Consider the following 20,679-nt stretch of genomic DNA (forward strand, 5'->3'; position numbering starts at 1 on the left):
CTTTTCCATTTTGCACAAAAAGTGTATGCCATGTCTTACAGGATTGACTTACAATACCAAATAATGCAAAGTATATAAAACTTTGTGAAACCCTGTCCATGACCTGTTTTTGTTTTGTGTTTGCAATGTATATTATGATTCTTTTTTTCTGTATTGCCTATGATAAAATGTTTTCATTTGCATGTCTGGCTGTGGACTTTCAGAAACGGTTAATGTAGTATTTAATATAGGATACATTAATTTTGTGTAATGTTATTTTTAACGGATTGTCATATGGTACTGAGTCACATGCTTTGTTGATGTCTAAGTATATTATGTCAACGCAGTTATTTTCTTCAATCTAACTTGTGATTTCATCAAAAACATCCCCGATCTTGGGCTAGACAGGCTTTGATATGTACACATGACAGGTTTTGATATGTACACATGTTGGAAATCACTGGTTAGAGTTTGGAATGAGATATAAACAATATCCAGTGAAAAAGTACTGTATATTACTGATTCATTAATTCCTTTTCCCAAAACCTGCTGACCCTCAAAAAAACAGAATACATTAGAATGCACCCTAATGTTGGTGTCCACTAAAATGTAAACGGCCAGATCCTGAGGGGCTCAAATGTGTTACAGTTTCCAAGTAAAATAGAGGGTATGGTACAGATACTCAGCATCTTTCAGAATGTGGCTTAAAATTACATAATGATTATCTTTTATAAAACCTTGATTTGATGGGTTTAAAATCGTACTTAAATAATTATGTGAACATTTTCTTTTCCCCTTGGTTAATATTAATAGATTGAGGCACCAGAAAGAGTTGGCCCAGCCATCCTTCAATCCTGTCTCTGTTACACACTTATAACCAGACTTGCCCCCAGCTGGAATAAGGCTGGTCATCTGTTGGTACAAGGTATCTTACTCAACTGGGTCAGATCCTGACACTTTGACTTTCAGTACTTCATTATTTTTAAATTATATTTGCCATGCATATGCTGCCTACTCTTTGATTAATAGTTTTATATTTTTGTTTGTATTTCTATGATTATTTCTTAACCCCAGTTTAATTTTAATGACTAATATAAAAGGTATATTAGGAGGTATAAGAGGTCTCTCTCCCTTCTCCTTTGTGTAATTCATTGAATAACCATTTAAATTGATCAAAGCATATTCAGTTAATGTCAAAATCATACTTTGCAGATCAGCAATTATTTATGAAAATACTGTAAATAGTTTTCAGAATCAGCTGTTCATCACAAACACTTCAGTTGCACTGAAGTTGCACACTCCCCTTACAAAATATACAAGTAACGTGCTTTCTGACCATGCCTTTCTACCAAGTATTGTTAGGCTAGATGTTATTCTTACCGACTGGTACTTCTGAGACAGACTACCCTTCTGTTGTCCATTGTCCCCTCTTCATTGGAATCAAGGCCACTATTTGGGTTTTAATGTCATAATATCACTTAGAATAAAACTTAGTCTTCTGACACTCACAAGGTAGCTGTGGGGTTGCTTCTAATCTATCAGCTGGTTTGGGTGGATGAAGCACAATACAGGGCAATATTTGCATTCAGCTCTCCTTTTGAACTTGAGGTATTTGTCCCAGATATTGAAGAATTGGTGAGGAATGTGGATTTTTAGGCTGTGACTTTAGTAATTTAATTAATCTTGGAATTATTAGCAATAAAGAGTCTCAATTTTCCGACTTTCACTTATCTGACGTTCCGTTTTATCCGACATGCTGTCCGCTGTCACGTGCCACCCGCTGACATGACGAATTGATGAATATGAATGCAGCATATACAACAGCCAATCACAATCAGCACCGCGCACCCACACCATACACATGAGTGCAATCGTACTTTTGTTTGATGTTTATTTTTTCATTAAAATTAGTAATAAATTGAGTTTATATATATTTATACCTATGTTTTTTATTAGTATTCCATATTGTCCAACATTTCCACTATCCGACTATCCTCCAGTCCCATTTAGGTCTGATAATCGAGACTCTACTGTAACTTGCACAGTGTAGGTTAATATTCCTTTTTCACTCATTTCCACCTGTTTGGGGGATGACTGCCATCAGCTTCCATTCCTCCAAAGTTGGTTGCAGACATTCCTAGGACCCCAGTGCCTTTAGTTGTCTCCTCACTGTACTAGACATTAAGAGCCCCAAACCTGTTCCCCGACTACTTTAAGAGATGGCTTCCCCTAAATCTACTTCCAACTCCAGTTAATCAGAAATCCAGAGTCTCTGTGGAATAATTACCTTCACTGAACATCTGCTACCAACCACTTTAACTTCTGGCTAACCCAATTAGGTCCTGACAGCATGTGGAAAGTGAAAAATACCACATTACTCCAGCCAATCTGATAAGAGGAAAATTCCTTCTCAGTCCTGAATAAGGCAACTAGCTTATTCCCCAAACAGACCATGAAAACCTTGTTCTGCATTTGTTCAATGGATGGGAGCTACTGATCCATGAGAGTGGATTCTGTGTGGCAGGACAGGATATATATATACTTCTTTCCTGCTTTACAAGGGGCCTACTTTACAATTACCTTAGCCTATCTGGTCAGTCCTATTTTAGGTAAGAAGTCCCTCTCTCTACCCACCTCAGTTTGAAGGAGGGGAGCAACCTTAAAAGAGCCAAATTTTTTTCCCACTTGTCCAGACAAACTTCTCCTTCCACACACACAGGGTAATAGAACTTGTATTATTAACTGTTACCTAATGAAAAACACTACTGTGTGCAAATTCCTTATTGAGAGATATCATGTATATAGATGTTTATAATCTGCGTTCATGCATATTTGTGTTGATTTACATGCCACTGCTAATTCAATGAAAAATTCACTGATACATGTTTTTCCTTCTGTGTTAGCAACAAACTATACAGCCACTTTGTAACACAAACTGAAAACTTTCTCCATTTCTACTACATAAAATATTTCTGAGATAAAAGTCTTATAGTTGCCTTATGAATACGTTTCACAAAAATAATATGTATTATTTTATTAAGGAAACAATTTTTTGTCTCATGTGGGACGGCAAAATGCTGTTGGTAAGTACAATATTGTGTTCATATTTTAAGTATATTAGAACTTAATAAGACTACATCATGTTACTAGAGCTTCTATGATCTTAGTATATCAACACAATATCTTTTCATTTTGCTGTCTACAAATAACTTCAGTCATATGATGCCTGCTGGCAGATGGTTCTTTAAATTATGTGACAATTTTTAAATACATTTCACTTTTGTAAGAGAGAAGTTTTTTTCTACTACAAGTATTAATCTTAGCCTATGACCATAGAGTAAAATACACAGTTGAAAAGACCTGGCTGTAACAGTTCATTTTAGGCAAATGTCATTCAGACCATGAAAGTGGTATGAAGGTTTGATAGCAATAGGTTAAATAAAATGAGTATTAACTACCTTTTTACAATTCTCAAAACATTAGGACACACTAAGTGTGTTATGTATAAATATATAGAAAATATGTTTATTTTATTTCTATACATCAAATATAAGTTTTAGGAACTAAATTTTAAATCATTGGCATTCAAGTTTGTGCCTGGAAATTATTTTCAGGAGCAGGCAATTGGTTGTACAAATACGTATTTGTGCATTCAAGTGGCCATTTGGACATATGACCATGAACACAAGTATGCAATTATATATGTTCACATATCTTTTACAAGTGAAATTTAGTCACTGATATTAGAAATTAGTCAATGAATACCTACTTTGACTTTTAAAAATTGAAATAATTAATGCTTTATACATGATAAGGAATTATCTTACCTTTCGATACTGCTGCACTGAGCATAATGTTTGGAAGGTTGGGTTTTTTTGTTGATTTGTTTGTTTTTAATAAGCATCTTAGCTCTTAGCTTTACCTTTGCACTTTAGGGATAATTTATTTATATATATATATATATATGAATGAGAGAGAGAGACTGACTGAGTGACTGAGATTTTATTTCAGTTATGGACCTCAATGTGTCAGAGACCCAGCTTTGCATCAGTGTAGAGGCTTGCACAATTCGACTTCCACCACCCAAGGTACAGAACAGTTCTAATTTCTATAGCTAATTTTGTTCATCCTACTTTCTCTCTTTTATTGGTTGTATTTTATCTGGGATATCGGTATCCAGATGTTTACTCTCAATTGCCATTGGATATCCATCATGCTACTCACTTATCCTCATCTCGTACTAAATATATATACCACGTATTATTGGATATGGCTGTATTCATGAAAGTCTGATAGTCATTCCAATCAGAATGTCAGAGCTGTGAGATGTCACCACCGTTACTACTGAAAGAGGCTTTCAGAGAAAATAGGAAAAGGGAAGCACATGCTGATAGGATTATCTGCCCAAGAGTAGTAGATTTTTCACATGAAACATACAGCTGCTAGGCAAAGGTATTACAGAACAGTCCTCTGTAGAAGAGGAAGAATCCACAGCAAATAAAGGCAGATGAAGCTATTGAGATTTAAGCACCGTACCATCCACAAACATCAAAGCCCTGTTTGACACCAAGGTGTCTGACCCTTTAGTTGTCTCTGTGGAATAGAAGAATGGCTACACACTGTGCACGATGATTACAATGGATAGATGTCTTTATGCCACCAGGTTGCCTTATACCATAATATTCTCCAGGAGATAATCCTTTTTTCACTTTCATTCAGTACTAGCTTAGAGTACTATCTTTTATTCAAACTATCAATCAACTTCTAGCCATCAGAGCTATCAAAAAAGTTCCACAGCTGTTCTTTAGAACCTACTCCATTTTCTTTGTGATATCCCAAAAATATTGGGAGCAGTTTGGGACATTCTGGATATGAACATGGGTAGCAAACATCGCAGGAAGCTATATTTCAAGTATTAGGAAATTAGCGTCAGCTCTGATAGCCATGTCACCTTACCTGATCTGGTACAGTGAGTATCAATTCCTGGTTACTTCTTTCCTTACACAGATAGGCTGTGTCTACACTGCACCCCTTTCCGGAAAAGGGATGCAGATTAGACACATCGGAATAGCAAAATTCGCGGGGGATTTAAATATCCCCCGCGGCATTTGCATTAACATGGCTGCCGCTTTTTTCCGGCTTGGGGATAAGCTGGAGAAAAGCGCCAGTCTAAACGTGATTCTCCGGAAAATAAGCCCTTTTCCGGAGGATCTCTTATTCCTACTTCAAAGGATCTCTTAGATCCTCCGGAAAAGGGCTTATTTTCCAGGGAATCACGTTTAGACTGGCGCTTTCCTCCGGCTTATCCCCAAGCCGGAAAAAAGCGGCAGCCATGTTAATGCAAATGCCGTGGGGGATATTTAAATCCCCCGCGGATTTTGCTATTCTGATGTGTCTAATCTGCATCCCTTTTCCGGAAAAGGGGTGCAGTGTAGACACAGCCATACTGATGATGGAAATTAACAAGATGTAGTTTCATTATCAATAATCAGTATAATCTTATACTGGTTCATAATTTGCTGGTGTTTGAAGACAGACAAAGCAACAGAAAGGGCTTTTCTGTCAATTGGTCAATCCAAATCTTGACAAACCAGAGTCAGAACAGAATGTTTCTTGGGCTAAAGAGTGTCTTTGGCTTTTGCTCCAGAATGTGTTCTCTCAGAATATCTGCTCAACCTCTCTTGATTTTCCAAGAGGCAAAAACATAGGTTCTTAGCAGTGTTGCTGGGATCTTTTACTTCCCTGATTATTAGGGTGAGATACTGTCACTAGCTGGTCCAGCGGTAGATTATGTTGATTTCTGAATAGAATTTAAAAGCATTGCAGCAGTAGTAAGAATATTCTTAGTCTGAGGACATTTATTTTGTGCTTCAAGTCCTTTTTGGATCCCATATCCTTGCATATTAAAGTACTTCCAATAAGCCCTATCAGCCTTCAAGTCTTATAGTTCTTTAGCTAGTTCTTAAAAGTTTAAGTTTTAAATGTTTGAAATAGACTATGATATGAAATAGACATGTGATGATGTGAATATATTCTAAAATTAGCAGTTTACAATGACTGATAAATTAATATTCCTGTATAAATTTCAATGTTCTATTTGAATGTATATTAGCTCTTTTGCATGTTCCTTTTTCACTTTGCATGAATAAAGCAATGTTTGAAAATAAAGTGCTTTTTTATGTTTGAAGCTGGAAGACTTCGACATTTCAGCAAACACCTTAGAAATATTTAACAACAATAAAAATACAGTCATTCAGAGGCACTCCATTTTAAGTAACTGGTGCTATGTCTTGCCAAGGTAAGATTCTATTTAATTTCCAGCAAAAATAACCAGTTTACCAAAAACTTTTCAACTATGCTATGGGTTGTATAACGTTATGTTTTCATTTTCCCACTGTATAGCATGAAAATGGGTCAGATCATAAGTATCAGCCATATTATTCCACCAGAATCTCCTTTTCATTCATTCAAAGACTTTCAGATGCACTGGAAAAATACGGTAGGAAAAAATATGATATTTTTTTTAATTTCATTATTTTTCCTTTTTGTCTGTTTTGAATGTTTTTGTATTAATCCCATTGTTTATAATAACATTCCATTTATATGTGTATATTTTATTTTTAGTATGGTTATATCCTTCCAGAGGACCATGGAGAGCCAAAAATATATTGCAGTGTTTATTTCAAACTGATAGGGGAACGACTCTTTACATATCCTTTATATATATTTATATATATATAATATATTTGTGTGTGTGTGTGTGTGTGTGTCTGCCTGTCTGAGAGAGAGATTACCTTCTCCTATATCATGCTAGCCAAGATCTAAATTCTAATCCAAATAAAGGGGCAAATTCACCGTAATTGTAATTACATTGAAGTGTCTGAGGCTATGTCAACAGAAAATATGGTCCAAAATATCTGGTTCAGTCCTTCTGTATTGTTAACGAGTAATGTCAAAACTGGTCTTCCCTATTTTGCTGCAGATGTTTCTTAAATGACCCTGAGTTATGGATTGGGAACTCTTGTAGGGGCTGGGATGCCAAATCTTTGAGGGTATGTCTACAGTAGCCCTCTAGTTGGAACTAGGTTGGCTAATGTAGGCATTCGAACTTGCAAATGAAGCCCGTGATTTAAATATCCCGGGCTTCATTTGCAAGTTCCTGGGCAGGCGTCATTTTTAAATCCACTTTGTTTGAACTGACTGCCCGCGGCTACATGCAGCAGTCAGAAGTTAATCTGAACTAAGTCCTTAATTCGAATGAACTGTTACATCTCATTGCAGGAAAAGGAAGCCTGGTAGGGGCAGATGACTGTTTTGCGGGGCCCCGGGCAGCATAATTTCGCGGGGCCCCTCTTTGCCACGGCGCATGCGCAGTGACGCCATGCGCACGCTCGGTGGCGCCACGGTGCATGCGCAGGGCTTTTTGAAGCACGGGGCCCAGGACGGCAGCCCCGTTCACCCTGCCCTATATCCGCCCCTGAAGCCTGGGATATTTAAATCCCGGGCTTCATTTGCAAGTTCGAATGCCTACATTAGCCACCCTAGTTCCAACTAGGGGGCTAGTGTAGACATACCCTGAGAGAATAATTTTTCTTCAATCTATTTCATAGACTCATAGGCCTAGAGGGGATCTTGAAAGGTCATCTAGTCCAGTACCTTAGACTCATGGCAGGCAAGATAAATTCATGGAAACTAGATAAATTCATGGAGGTTAGGTCCATCAATACTTATTAGCTATGATGGGTAGGAATGGTGTCCCTAGCCTCTGTTTGTCAGAGGCTGGAAGTGGATGACAGGAGAGGGATCACCTGATGATTATCTGTTCTGTTCACTCTGTGGGGCATCTGGCCTTGGCCACTGTTGGAAGACAGAACACTGGGCTAGATGGAAGACAGAACACGGGGCTCGAACTAGGTAGTTCGGACTAGGATTCCTATTCCGAACTACCGGTACACCTCGGTACACTAGGAATCCTAGTCCGAACTACCTAGTTCGAGCCCCGTGTAGCCACGCTACACGGGGTTCGAACCAGCGGGGATTTAAAAATGGCGGCTCCCCGCTTATGCAAATGAAGCCCGGGAAATTCAAATCCCGGGCTTCATTTGCAAGTGCGGTATGCCTACATTACCCCGCTAGTTCGAACTAGTGGGGTAGTGTAGACATACCCAGAGAGATTAATGGAGTTGCTCAACAGAACAACTGGAGATGTCTTTCTGATCTTCTGACTCCTAATCCAGTGCTCTAGCTGATGGAATATCCTATGCTGCTGCTGAAATGACTGCCAGTAGAGCATAATTAAATTAACTAGGAAACTCTGATTTCAGAAACATGTTCATAAAAAAGTAAGACTAAAAACCTAGATTCATACTTGGTTGTGCTATTGAATGAGAAAAAAATTAAAATATCTGAAGAAGGAAATGAAGAAAAACCAGGCGGATATCACAAATAAAGAACTAATTTCTATCCGTTGAATAATACCTCGTTCTCAACAAGATATCCCATTGATTACAATGGGACTGCCCAAGTAATAAAGTACATCTCAATGGAAATGAAAATGGTTTAATTTAGCCTAATGGGACAAAACTTTCAAATATCTCTGCTCATTAAAACTACTACAATTTTGGTCCCTGTAAAAATAGTAAAGCATGTTTGTTTGTTTTTTAAAAAAAGTTGTTTCTTTTGAAGAAGTTTTAATATGTTTATAAGTTTTGACTCAAGAAAAGGATAAACAATTTCATAATCAAAATTCTAAAAGCCATTTCGCATAGCCCTTAACACTTATTCAGATATCCATTAAATTGCATAAGAAGCCAACCAGTACAATATTTTACTAGAATAGATTTAGAAGGTGTATTAAACTCTTTTCTTTCTGACCTAAAGTCCAAACTTCCTCATCTATGTGGATTTCCAGTAAAAATGACAAGTAAAGCATTATATGCCACAAAAGAGCTCATCAAGCCTCCCGTGCACGTAAGAAGTTTTATATTTATATTAGTACTAGAAGATTAACCTGTCATTGCTCGGATCCTTAACTCAATTAATTTTTTGTATTTTGGAAAATAAAATGAAAACATACATTCTTCATTTTGAATCATTGCTCTGGGGTGGAGTGGGGACTAGGGCTTCAGTATGCAGGCTGGATAATAAAAAGCACCTTTTCAAGGTCACTGCAGCTCAAATGGGCACAGCCAATGAACGGCTGCACATCCCCTGGCTAGGGCAGATCCAAGTTCATCTGTCCCCTATGCTCCGCAGCCAAAGTGAGGAATGCAGCAAACTGTGCTTCCTCACTGCCTGACAAAGGGAAACAGCCAGCAATGTCCCCATATGAATCAGGAGGTGAGTGTGAGCTTCAGCCCCCATGCCCTCCCTAAAAGGCGCCTTGGGGGTGGGAAGCCCAGGGCTAACAGCAGTCCCGGATGGAGCAGAGGGCACCCCCAGCCAGGCCCATTCATCTGCCTGGTGATTCTGTCTCTTTTCTGTATGGTTTTCTGAGAAGCCATCCCATTCCAGGCACATCCATTTTCCTAGCACAACCAAACCCATATCTTCCTTTAAGTTATGATAAGAGGAAGCTATATAACAAATTTGGTAGTCCTAGCCTTACCATTTAGGAGTTCTTGAACAGACTGACAGACAAACTCTCAAATATATAGTAGACTAGAAGATTTTCCTGGTGTTGTTCAGGTCCTTCAGGGCAGAGAGTATGGGGTGTGTGTAGCAATCAGGGCAGGGGCTTAGGGCTGTGGGCGGCTCAGGGCTGGAGTTGTGAGTGTGCAGGAGGCAGGATTGAGAATGAGAAGGGGCTCATGGCAGGAGGTGGGGGTGTAGGAGTCAGAGAAAGGGATGGTGTCCCGGAAGGTAGAGCAGGAGTCAAGGGAGGGATTGAGAGGTGTGAGTGGCTCAAGGGAGAGAATGAGAGTGCAGGAATCAAGGCGGGATGAGGATGGCCAGCAGCTGGCAGGGACTGTGCTGCCTGGTTGGCAGCTAGTAACTGGGGGCAGCGGGGGCCAAACTGCGTGGCCGTCAGCTGCACTGGGGCAGCGGGGACCTCTCCCCTGGGCCATTAGGGGCTGTGCTGCCCATCCAGCACCTACACCGTGGGGCTGTCCAGGCAGCATGCGTGCACTTGTTTGCTGCCTCCTTGTGGTCATTCTCAGGTATCCTTGCTATCACAGCCCCTCCCTTTCTGTTTGAGAAAAAACATTCACATTCCACACAAATCCCATTGTTCTGGCACCTTGCTTTACCTTGCTTTAAGTTATGATCAGAAGAAGTTGCATGCCAAATTTGGTATTTCTAGCTCTTACCATTTAGAAGGAGTTCTTGAGCAATTAGACTTGCAGATAGACAAACAGATGCACAAACTCTTTCAAATATATAGTAGATTTATATAGATGGGCACAATGTTGTTTATAATAGGTGTTCTTTTTCGAGTGATATCCCCGTGGGTGCTCCACTGTAGGTCTTGGGCTTGCCCCAGCGCCGCAGGATGGAGATTTTTTGCAGCAGTAGTTCTGCCAGACTGCGCATGCGTGGGGAGCGTCTCGCAGCGTTCATGCCTTTTCGCGCTGTGCGGTCCAGTCTGAGCCAGTTCTTCTGAATCGCTTCAGGCTGCAGATGGTGGAAACCTCTTTCCTTGGATCTCTTCTGTTCGTGAGGAAGTCAAGTTTGTTTCTTATTTCTGGTTCAGATCCAGTTTATATTTACCTTCTCCTTTCTGTTCCTAGTTTTAAAAAAAACGTTTTAAAGTTAAAAGTTACAGTTTAAAGTAGTTACCATATGTTTACTTGACCTTACTTGCTAAGTTTGTTATCTTCCCTGTTTACTCATTACCTTCTCCCTCTTTAAAAAAAAAAAAGTTAAAAGTTAAGTTTAGTAAAGTTGAAGTTAGATTAGAATAATGCCTGGTTCACCAGGATTCAAAAAATGTGAGGCCTGCCGCGAGGCCATGCCTGCCTCGGATGGCCACTCCTCCTGTTTTCGTTGTTCAGGGAAGGGCCATGTTCCACAAAAATGCCCTCACTGCTCTAAGCTTACAGCTTAATGATCCTGTTCATTAAGGCTCTTCAGCCTCAAGGATCTGTCTCCCCCCACGTAGCCATCAAGAGAGCCACAAAAAAGGGCTTCCTCTCCGACTGCCGCCCTGCCAAGAAAGAGTAAGCCGTCTCCAACTCACTCTCTGCCTGCTACTTCGCATGGCAGATTGAGCGTTGGCAGTAAACTGGGCACTTCAGGCATGTCTATGGTGTGCACAGCACCGTCCAAATCAGCGAAATCTGGCTCTTTGGTGCCAACCGCGTGCCATTCATCGTCACTGACATCTTCGGCACCATCAAGCTCCGCTCGCGGCATGTCGGCACCATCGGCACCGACAAGTTTCACTCGAGCCAAACCTGCACCGCTGGCACAGACGCCAAGGGCGGCACCGACCCTCCCACCCCCCGAGCCTCACGTGGCACCAATTCCAGTGCCGAGCAGCCCGGAAGACCAAACTGACCGTGTGGCATCGGCGCCTGCAACTCCACCTACTGGGGCGGCAGTCCAGCACCAACATCGGCACTGAGATGGTAGCAGCCTAGGAAGGCTACAGCCAACACACCACAGAGTCCATCTCCACGCTCCCCTTCTCCAACATTTTCTCCAGCACCCTCCTCGCCACCGCCACCTCAGTCACTTAGGCAGTCACCACCTAGAAGATTCTCCTCCTGCGAGCGCCTTCCATCTCCATTCCTAACGCCACCAAGGGATCAGCATTATCAAAGGGAGCGTCATTATCATCACCAGTTTTCCACCTCACCGTCTCCCTTACCATAGAGGTCCTACTCTCCCTCATTGTCACCGCATTCGCCTGACCACTCCTACAGGAGGTCTTATAGCAGGTCTCATTGCTATGAGCACTCGCCATCTCGTTCCTCCTATCATAATCGGGACCCATACAATAACTGTACGTACTACAGAACCCATTCACCATACCACCGCTCCTATCATCGCTCATCCAGATCACTTCCTAGATCTAGGACACATGATTCCTCTGTGAGATACTCACTGGTGACCGACCCACCCCATTTGCGGCGTGGCTCAAGGTCTGCACTCCCTCCCCCCCCCAATCCTCACGTCGAGGAAGGGCAGCCCCTACTGGAGGAAACGCACCAGCCTGAGATATAGCCTACCGATCCATCGTCATCCTCACCGGATGAGGTGGTTATGCCAGGAGACACCTCTTCCCCCTGATGATTTCAGGCAATTTCAAGAGCTTTTCAAAAGAGTAGCGCTCTCTCAGGAGATTCAGTTCACTGAAATCAAGGGGAAACACCACAGTCTATTCAAGAATCTAGAAATGTCTCATGCTCCTAAACTGGCTATCCCCCTGGATGAGCCATATTGGAAGTCGCCAACGAGTTGTGGCAGACCCCAGCGTCGGTATTACCTACAAACAAGAAGACGGACAAGAAATATTTTGTGCCCCCGAAGGGATCAGAATTCTTATTCACCCACTTGCCCCCAACTTCTTGGTGGTTGACGCAATGCGACAAAGAGCACAGGTGCCACAATATAGAGGCCAAACATCAGATAAAGATTCAAAGAGATTGAATTTATTTGGAAGGAAGGTGTACACAGCATCAACACTTCTCCCAATAGCCAACTATTTGGCATATGTATCCAACCATAATTTCAACAACTATTCAAAACTGACAACCCTCATGGAGTCTCTACCTGAATCTAAGAGACCCATTCTGAAGGCTGTTGTTCAGGAAGGTTACGCTGCCACCAGGACCAGCTTACAGATAGCAGCTGATGTAGCGGACACTGCAGCCAGGGCCATTGCCACTGCAGTTGTCATGTGAAGGGCCTCATTCCTCCAGGCTGCAGCAGTTCCTAAGAACCTGCAATCAAAAGTAGATGATTTACCCTTTGAGAAAGATAACCTTTTTGCGGAGAAGATGGATACCCTGCTTCATTCTAGCAAAGATTCCAGGTCCACGCTGAGAACACTTGGTATGTACTCTCCATCATATAGGAGACGACGATATACAACATACCAGAGGCGCTATGATTATCATCCCAGGCAACCATGGCAACAACAACACCGGCCCTTAGATAACTCCTGCCAACGGCAGTGGCCTCCGAGGCGTCGGAATCGGAATAACCTCCGCAAAACCATCCCAATACCAGGCAGCAGGTTTGACTGCTTGGTCGGGAGCACTCAACCAGTCTCACCGGTTACCATCCCGCTGTTTCACCATTGCCTACTCCCATTTTACCAGCACTGGACACCCATCACCAGCGACAGATGGGTGCTAGAGATAATCAGAAGCAGTTATGCCATACCCTTGCTCTCTATTCTACCTACACCCCCCAAACCCGTCCCTTTTCAGGGACCCCTCTCATGGAGATCTGCTCATAAGTGAAATAAATTATCTGCTGCAGATCAGCACAGTAGAAAGAGTGCTGCACGAATTCAGAGGGAAAGGGTTCTATTTTCACTATTTCCTGATTCAGAAGAAAATGGGGTTGGAGACCGATCTTGGATCTCAGGCAACTAAACAAATATCTTCGAAAACAGCATTTCAAAATGGTGACCCTTGCATCAATTATCCCAGCCTTAGATCAGAATGACTGGTTTGTTGCTCTCAACCTACAGGACGCTTATTTCCTTGTTATGATTCACCCCGCACACAGGCGGATTCTTGGATTCGTTGTCGGTAAAAACCACTATCAATACAGGGTTCTTCCGTTCGGACTTTCAGCTGCCCCCAGAATGTTCACAAAGGTGCTCTCAGTCATCGCCACTCACCTCCGACATATCAGGGTAATCATATTCCCCTACCTAGACGACAGTCTTATAAAGGGCTGATCGTCTTCGCAGGTAGGGCAGGATGCTATCCATCACCAGACGAACTTTCCAATCTCTTGGCCTACTAGTGAACAAGGACAAATCAACATTGCTTCCCACCCAAGACCTAGAATTCATTGGGGCGAGGCTGGACTCCAAGGCAGCAAGAGCATTCCTACCTGTAGCCAGGTTTTATTCAATACAGCTGCTAATAGATACCTGTTGAGCCAATCACAGGATTTAAGTACTCTTAGCCCTGAAGCTCATGGGCCATATGGCCGCAACTGCTTTCGTGGTCACACGTGCCAGGCTACACTTTTGCGCCCTCCAACATTGGCTAGCTACCATGCACAATCATACCACCCCCGATATACACAGGATTGTGGCGATACCTTTCAACGTAATTACCTCTCTGCACCGGTGGACCATAGAAAAGCATTTGCTGTCAGGAGTGCCCTTCCACCAGCTGCTACCATGATACCAGATTACGACAGACATTTCCCTTCTGGGCTGGGGCATGCATATGGGTGGAGTTTCTGTACAGGGCCACTGGACACCCCAAGACACATTGCTCCATATAAATCTTCTGGAGCTCAGAGCCATCGCCAGTGCTTGCAAGCATTTTCGCAACCACATACACAACTCCACGGTAAAGATCCTAACAGACAATATATCACAATGTACTACATCAATCGACAGGGCGGAGCACACTCACGATCCCTATGTGCAGAGGCGGTCCGACTCTGGAACTGGTGCATCACCAAAGGCATCACTCTTATGGCATCATGCTTACCTGGCATCAACAATGTTAGCAGCAGATTCCCTCAGCAGGAACTTTGCACCAGATCACGAATGGGAGCTTCACCACGGAGTTCTCCATTCCCTCCTGCATGGGCAAGGCAGCACTGGTTCCCTCTACTAGTGCAACCATCCCGCTACCCATCTTACCAACTACCACTGTTCCCGACACTTCTCATCCAGAAACATGGCCTCCTTCTCTATCCACAGCTTCACACGATGCACCTCGCAGCGTGGTACCTAGCTGGCTGAGCGCTACTGAAGACTTATTCTCTGAAAAGGTTAAAAATGTCCTCATACATAGTAGGTGGCGTAATATGAGAACTACATACCTGGCGAAATGGACAAGGTTTACCACCTGGTGGTCAGGCCATCATATGGACCCACTAGTTGCTCCTATGCATAACATTCTAGACTATATAATGGATCTACAACAAACAGGACAAGCTTTAGCATCACTGAAAGTACATCTCGCGGCAATAGCAGCTTTCCGACAACCTATGGAGGGGTTTTCGATATTTGCGCATCCCCTCATAAAGAGGTTCATCAAAGGCCTAACAAATCTGAACCCACCCTTGCGCACACCCTCTCTGCTGTGGGATTTGGACTTGATAATACAGACCCTTACGGCCCTACCATTTGAACCGTTGGCCACAATACCTCTTCAGCTCCTGACCCAGAAGCTGGTGTTTCTACTTGCAATCACCTCTGCACTCAGAGTCTGCGAGCTATCAGCATTGATGGTGGTACCCCCATACACCATCTTCCAGAGGTACTGTGTTGTCTTCAGACATCACACAGCCTTTATACCTAAGGTCTGTTCTGATTTCCATGTTAACAAGCCCATCGTATTACCTGCATACTACCCTAAGCCACATGCTTTTGCTAAGGAAGCAGCTCTCCATACTCGAGATGTGCGTAGAGCACTAGCCTTTTATGTTGACTGCGCCAAGCCCTTTAGAAAAACAGACAGACTTCTCCTGTCCCTGGCAGAACACTCCAAGGGTGAACCCATTTCCACTCAAAGAGTAGCTAACTTAATTGTGTCATGCATAATCCACTGTTACTCTATTTGGGGAATACCACTCCCTGAGCACCTTACAGTGCACTCCACTAAAGCCATTTCAGCTTCCACTGCCTTTCTCAGAGGGGTTTCTCTTGAAGACATCTGTAGGTCAGCCACATGGGCATCCTATTGCACTTTTGTAGAACATTATGCTATACAGCAGAGATGGCTGTCGGATAAATCCGTAACAGCTGCAGTTCTTTCATCTGCCAACCGATAAAGGCTCCGATTCCCACCTACTTCCATGATATGATGGGGGGGAGGGTGATACTGCTGTGCAGACACCTACAGTGGAGCACCCTCGGGGATATCACTCAAAGAAGAAAGCAAAGTTACTCACCTTGGTGCAGTAACTGTCGTTCTTCGAGATGTGTGTCCTTGTGGGTGCTCCACTACCCACCCTCCTCCCTGCTTCGGAGTCTGTGTCCATTTTATTTTCCAGATACTGAGGCCGGTATGAGGACCTGGCTCAGACCGGACCGAGTAGCGTGAAAAGGCGTGAACGCCGTGAGACACTCCCTACGCATGTGTGGTCCGGCTGGACTACCGCTGCGAAAAATCTCCGTCCTGCGGCGTCGGGGCAAGCCCAGCACCTGCAGTAGAGCACCCACAGGGGGACACATCTCAAAGAATGATAGTTACTGCACCAAGGTGAGTAACTTCACTTTCTTTTCCGAGGAGTGTCCCTGTGGGTGCTCCACCTTAGATGTCTGGGATGCTGCTGCACCTCTAGTTGGAGAATTTTGGTAGCAGTACCCTCAGTAGGCTGCACATGTGGGGCAGCCAGCACGCACCAGTGTGGCTACTCTGCATGCACAGTCAACTGTCCCTTCAGTTCTTTCTCTGCTACTGCCGGCTTCCGTTGGCATCCAAGAGCTGCCCTCTGATTTAGAAAACTAATTCTAAAGTTTTATTATGTAAAACTTTTAGGTATCTAAAAGGGTGTCATAAGGAGGAGGGAGAAAACTTGTTCATCTTGGCCTCTGAGGATAGAAGTGATGAACCAGAGGTTCAAGGATTGTCTAGGGGTGGTTTTTTGTGGCAAAGGACTGGGGCTGTGAAGGAGGAAAGCCCGAGACTTAAATGCACTTAACCAATTACAAACTTTATTAACTACAATTTGATTATATTAAATCACTGTCTCTGATTCGTCTTAGACCGCACAGCATGCAAAAAAAGAATATAACAAATAAAACTAATACAGCAATAATAAAAACTCCTCCTGTAGCTAATCCTTCTATGGTTATCTTTGAACAGCTGGTGGAGTTAGTCATTAATCTACATATACTTAACCTCTAAATATGAAATGGTTAATACAATATAGTAAGCAATACTCACAATCCCAGAAACGATTACGATGCACAGACACAAAATAACGCGTAGCATGCTCCGGATTCGTATACCCTTTCATGATTCGGTGGGTGGGAGGCGACCTTGGGTGATCAACCCTTCAGCCAGGCTGGACGATATGTGCCTTCTGTTTTTTGATACGGAACCTCTCCAAGCTTAAGGCTCAGGGTGCTTTATACTATAATTTTGACATCTAGTACCATATTAGGGTTATTTGATATCCGGTACCATATTAGGATTCCCTCCTTGTGACATAACGTCTGCCTCAAGGCATTGTGGTTAGTGCCTGATGCAGACATGACTGGCACATGTGAAAGCTAGCTATGTTTTTGCTTCCCTGCTCCAGGTGCTTGTTAACAGATGTATATGACAGCTCATTTCTTTTATTTCTATCTTGTCCTGTTTTTTAGTGCTCATTAACCTAGTGTATGGGACAGCTTGTGTCCCTGCTCTTATCTTTTTAGCCCAGGTGCTTGCCAAGTTAAGTTCCGTTTACTGACGCTTGAAGGCCCCTGGCCCGGGTGCTTGCCAAGTTAAGTTCCGTTTACTGAGAACAGTGCCGAGCACCCGAGGGACTTCAAGCTCTGTCTCTGGATCCACCTCAGTGGCCTGTGTTTTTCTTGTGAGGGGCTTTAGTGTGGCAGTATGGGCAATATGCGTGAGTCAAAAGGACCCGCTACATGACAAGAACAAGAAGCAACGGGCTTAAACTGCAGCAAGGGAGGTTTAGGTTGGACATTAGGAAAACGTTCCTAACTGTCAGGGTAGTCAAACACTGGAATAAATTGCCCAGGGAGGTTGTGGAATCTCCATCTCTGGAGATATTTAAGAGTAGGTTAGATAAATGTCTATCAGAGATGGTCTAGACAGTATTTGGTCCTGCCTGAGATCAGGGGACTGGATTCGATGACCTCTCGAGGTCCCTTTCAGTCCTAGTATTCTATGATTCTAGTGTTCTTGTTACAGTAGTTGTTAGTTTGCTCAACAGTTATAGTTAGTTTCTTTTTTTTTTCTTCTTGTTCAGGCCCTTTTTTCTACTGGTCATTTTTTCTCTCTGGGATGCCTGGTTCCACAGGTTTCAAACTTTGCCTGTCCTGCAGGCTTTCAATACCTGTGTTGGACAGCCATTCACAGCGTATTTGGAGCCTGGGACAAGCTCATGCTACTTCCCAGTGCGAGCACTGTAAAGAACTCACTGCACATACGAGGAAGGCCAGAGAACTTCAGCTGTAGTTATTCCTGCTAGAAAACACCATATGCCTGGCCTCAGACACTGAGCACTCAACACTGCTGAGGCAACCATCCCCAATGGCAATGTCAGACAAAGCCACCATTCAGGCTCCAGCACCAAGGACTTTGCCTCATACTAGCAGTCCAGGAAGTGTGCACATTCAGCGGCCAAGGTGACTCCCCTTCACAGAAAATGGGCACTACCTCACAAAATGCCTCCAGTACACGCTACATCTAAGGTGCTGGACAGAGAGGCACTGAGACCTTCAAGCACCAAGAGTCTAAGGACATTTGCTAAGGCCAGTTCCAAGTCACTGAGCGAGTCCAAATCTAAGTCGGTACTGCTGGTGCCTTCCAACTCCACGTCAGCACCGAAAAAGCTGTGATCCATTTCAGCACCATTCGTTTCCATGCCACCCCCGGCACCGAAGAAACATAAACGCTTGGTGCTGACAGCACCACACAACCCACCGGCACTGGGTGCAGCACAGATCCTGTGGCACCGCCTTCAGCACCAACAGCAACGGGATGGCACTGCAGTTCTTCATCACTGGCTAGGAGCTACAAGTCACCATGGTACTGTCAACCCTGCTATTCAATACGGACAGTACTCCAACCTTGGCCAGATTTAGCTTTTCCACTCCTGCAGGGTCCACACCACTGCTTTCCAGCAATGAAGAGAAGGAGTTTATAGTAGGTACACACACACGCATCCAGGCACTCCTCTCCCAAGCAATCCCAACTAGCTTCTCAGTGGCAGCTGCCACAATGGCTGCCCCCCTGGTACCAATGCCCACTAATTGGCCCTATTGGGACCTCTGGGTGTTACATAGGACACAACAACAGCAATCTCATCCTCAACTGTTGCCCTCCTACACAATGTAGGCTCTATCTGTATGCTCTTTAGATAGGGCAGTGATGCAGGAAGAGGGAGAGGATTCCGTTACAAGTGATGAAGAGATCTCTGCTTCTTCTCCACCACCCATCATATCTCATCCTTATCGCCAGACAATACCATAATGCCTTCTCCACCCACATCTGGAGATGACTTCAAGTCATTGCAGGAGCTCTGTAAGAGAGTGGCAGATGTGTTGGAGATCTCCCTAGTGAACCTGCTGAAGACCCAGAATAAATGAATGAGCATTCTGCATGCCTCCCCTTCGGCAAAATTGGCATTAACCCAGCCCTGATGGACCCTGCCAGTTCCTCTGGCAGACACCTGCTACTATCCCACCAGTCTGTAAAAGATCAGACAGGAAATATGTGGCACCACAAGGGGCTGATTTTCTGTTCTTCCATCCCTCCCGAAACTTGCTGGTAATAGCAGCAGTAAACTTGAGGGGAAAACAAATTGCTGCCCAGACCACTCCATATGATAAGGAATGGAAATGTTTAGACTTAATGAGCAGAAAGGTCTATTCTTGGGCATCATTGCAGTTGTGGATTGCTAATTATACTGCCCTCTTAGCCAAATACACACACCATATATTCAAACAGATGACACAATTTATTGACTGTCTCCCATACAGCAAGACAGAGCAGTTTAAAACATATATAAATGAAAGTGCCCTCATTTCCCACAACACCCTGCAAGCAGCCCTGGATGCTTCAGATACAGCATCTTGCTCTATCGCTAAGGCCATAGTAATGAGAAGAGCATCCTGGCTCACTTACTTGGCTTTCCATGAGAAGTACAAGCAACCATGGAAGACCTTCCCTTTGAAAACTATTCACTAACTCTATGGATGCTTCTCTTCACACCCTAAAAGATTCCTGCTCCATATAAAAATCCTAGGCATTCACATATCTGCATCAAAAAGGACACAGGGAAAGTTTTTCACTCAAAGATACAGGCCCATGCCTTTTAATCAACCACAGATCCAGATGAAGCCAGCGCCAGATCAGGCACAGACAGAACACCAACCAACCCTCAACTTCCCAACCTTCAAGTTACAGACAAACATTTTGAAAGTCAGGTTGTGGGTATGATAACTCACTTACATCTAAGGCAGCTGGATGGACCATTTACATTCAGCAATCATCTGACACCCTTCTACCCGGACTGGAGTTCCATCCCCATGAACAGATGGGGATACTGGACATTATCAAGAATGATTATTGTCTCTCTTTTTCATTTATTCCTCCAATCTACTCCTGCTTCCCGTCCCTCTTCAGGGACCCATCTCATGAGAACATCCTCATGCAGGAGCTCCACCACCTGCTCCAACTGGGAGCAATAGAACCCATGACCCAACGTCACAGGGAGAAGGGATTCTGCTCCCATTATTTCCTTACAACAAAGAAAACGGGAGGGTGGAGGTCAGTTCTTGAAGATTTAAGAAGACTCAGTTGTTACATATGCTCTCTATGTTTCAAGTGGTCATCCTATTGCCATTAATCCCTGCCTTAGAGAAAGGGC

The 20,679-nt window shown here is 43.5% G+C and overlaps 1 protein-coding gene across 10 annotated transcripts in view; it reads left to right on the forward strand.

The window, feature by feature from the left end:
• The window catches only part of C2H18orf63 (chromosome 2 C18orf63 homolog), a 48,157-nt gene that overhangs the window by 17,226 nt on the left and 10,252 nt on the right, over positions 1–20,679 (forward strand). For 9 of the 10 annotated variants that reach the window (XM_075921063.1, XM_025183815.2, XM_075921058.1 and 6 more), the window contains 7 exons: positions 793–904; positions 3,021–3,062; positions 3,991–4,067; positions 6,168–6,277; positions 6,382–6,478; positions 6,604–6,689; positions 8,766–8,949. In XM_075921063.1, the coding sequence (XP_075777178.1) occupies positions 793–904; positions 3,021–3,062; positions 3,991–4,067; positions 6,168–6,277; positions 6,382–6,478; positions 6,604–6,689; positions 8,766–8,949 (708 nt within the window). The remainder of the gene's footprint in view (positions 1–792; positions 905–3,020; positions 3,063–3,990; positions 4,068–6,167; positions 6,278–6,381; positions 6,479–6,603; positions 6,690–8,765; positions 8,950–20,679) is intronic. The other variant, XM_075921064.1, reaches the window with a different exon arrangement.

The sequence above is a fragment of the Pelodiscus sinensis genome, chromosome 2, assembly GCF_049634645.1.
Source record: "Pelodiscus sinensis isolate JC-2024 chromosome 2, ASM4963464v1, whole genome shotgun sequence".
In the NCBI taxonomy this organism is placed as follows: domain Eukaryota; kingdom Metazoa; phylum Chordata; order Testudines; family Trionychidae; genus Pelodiscus; species Pelodiscus sinensis.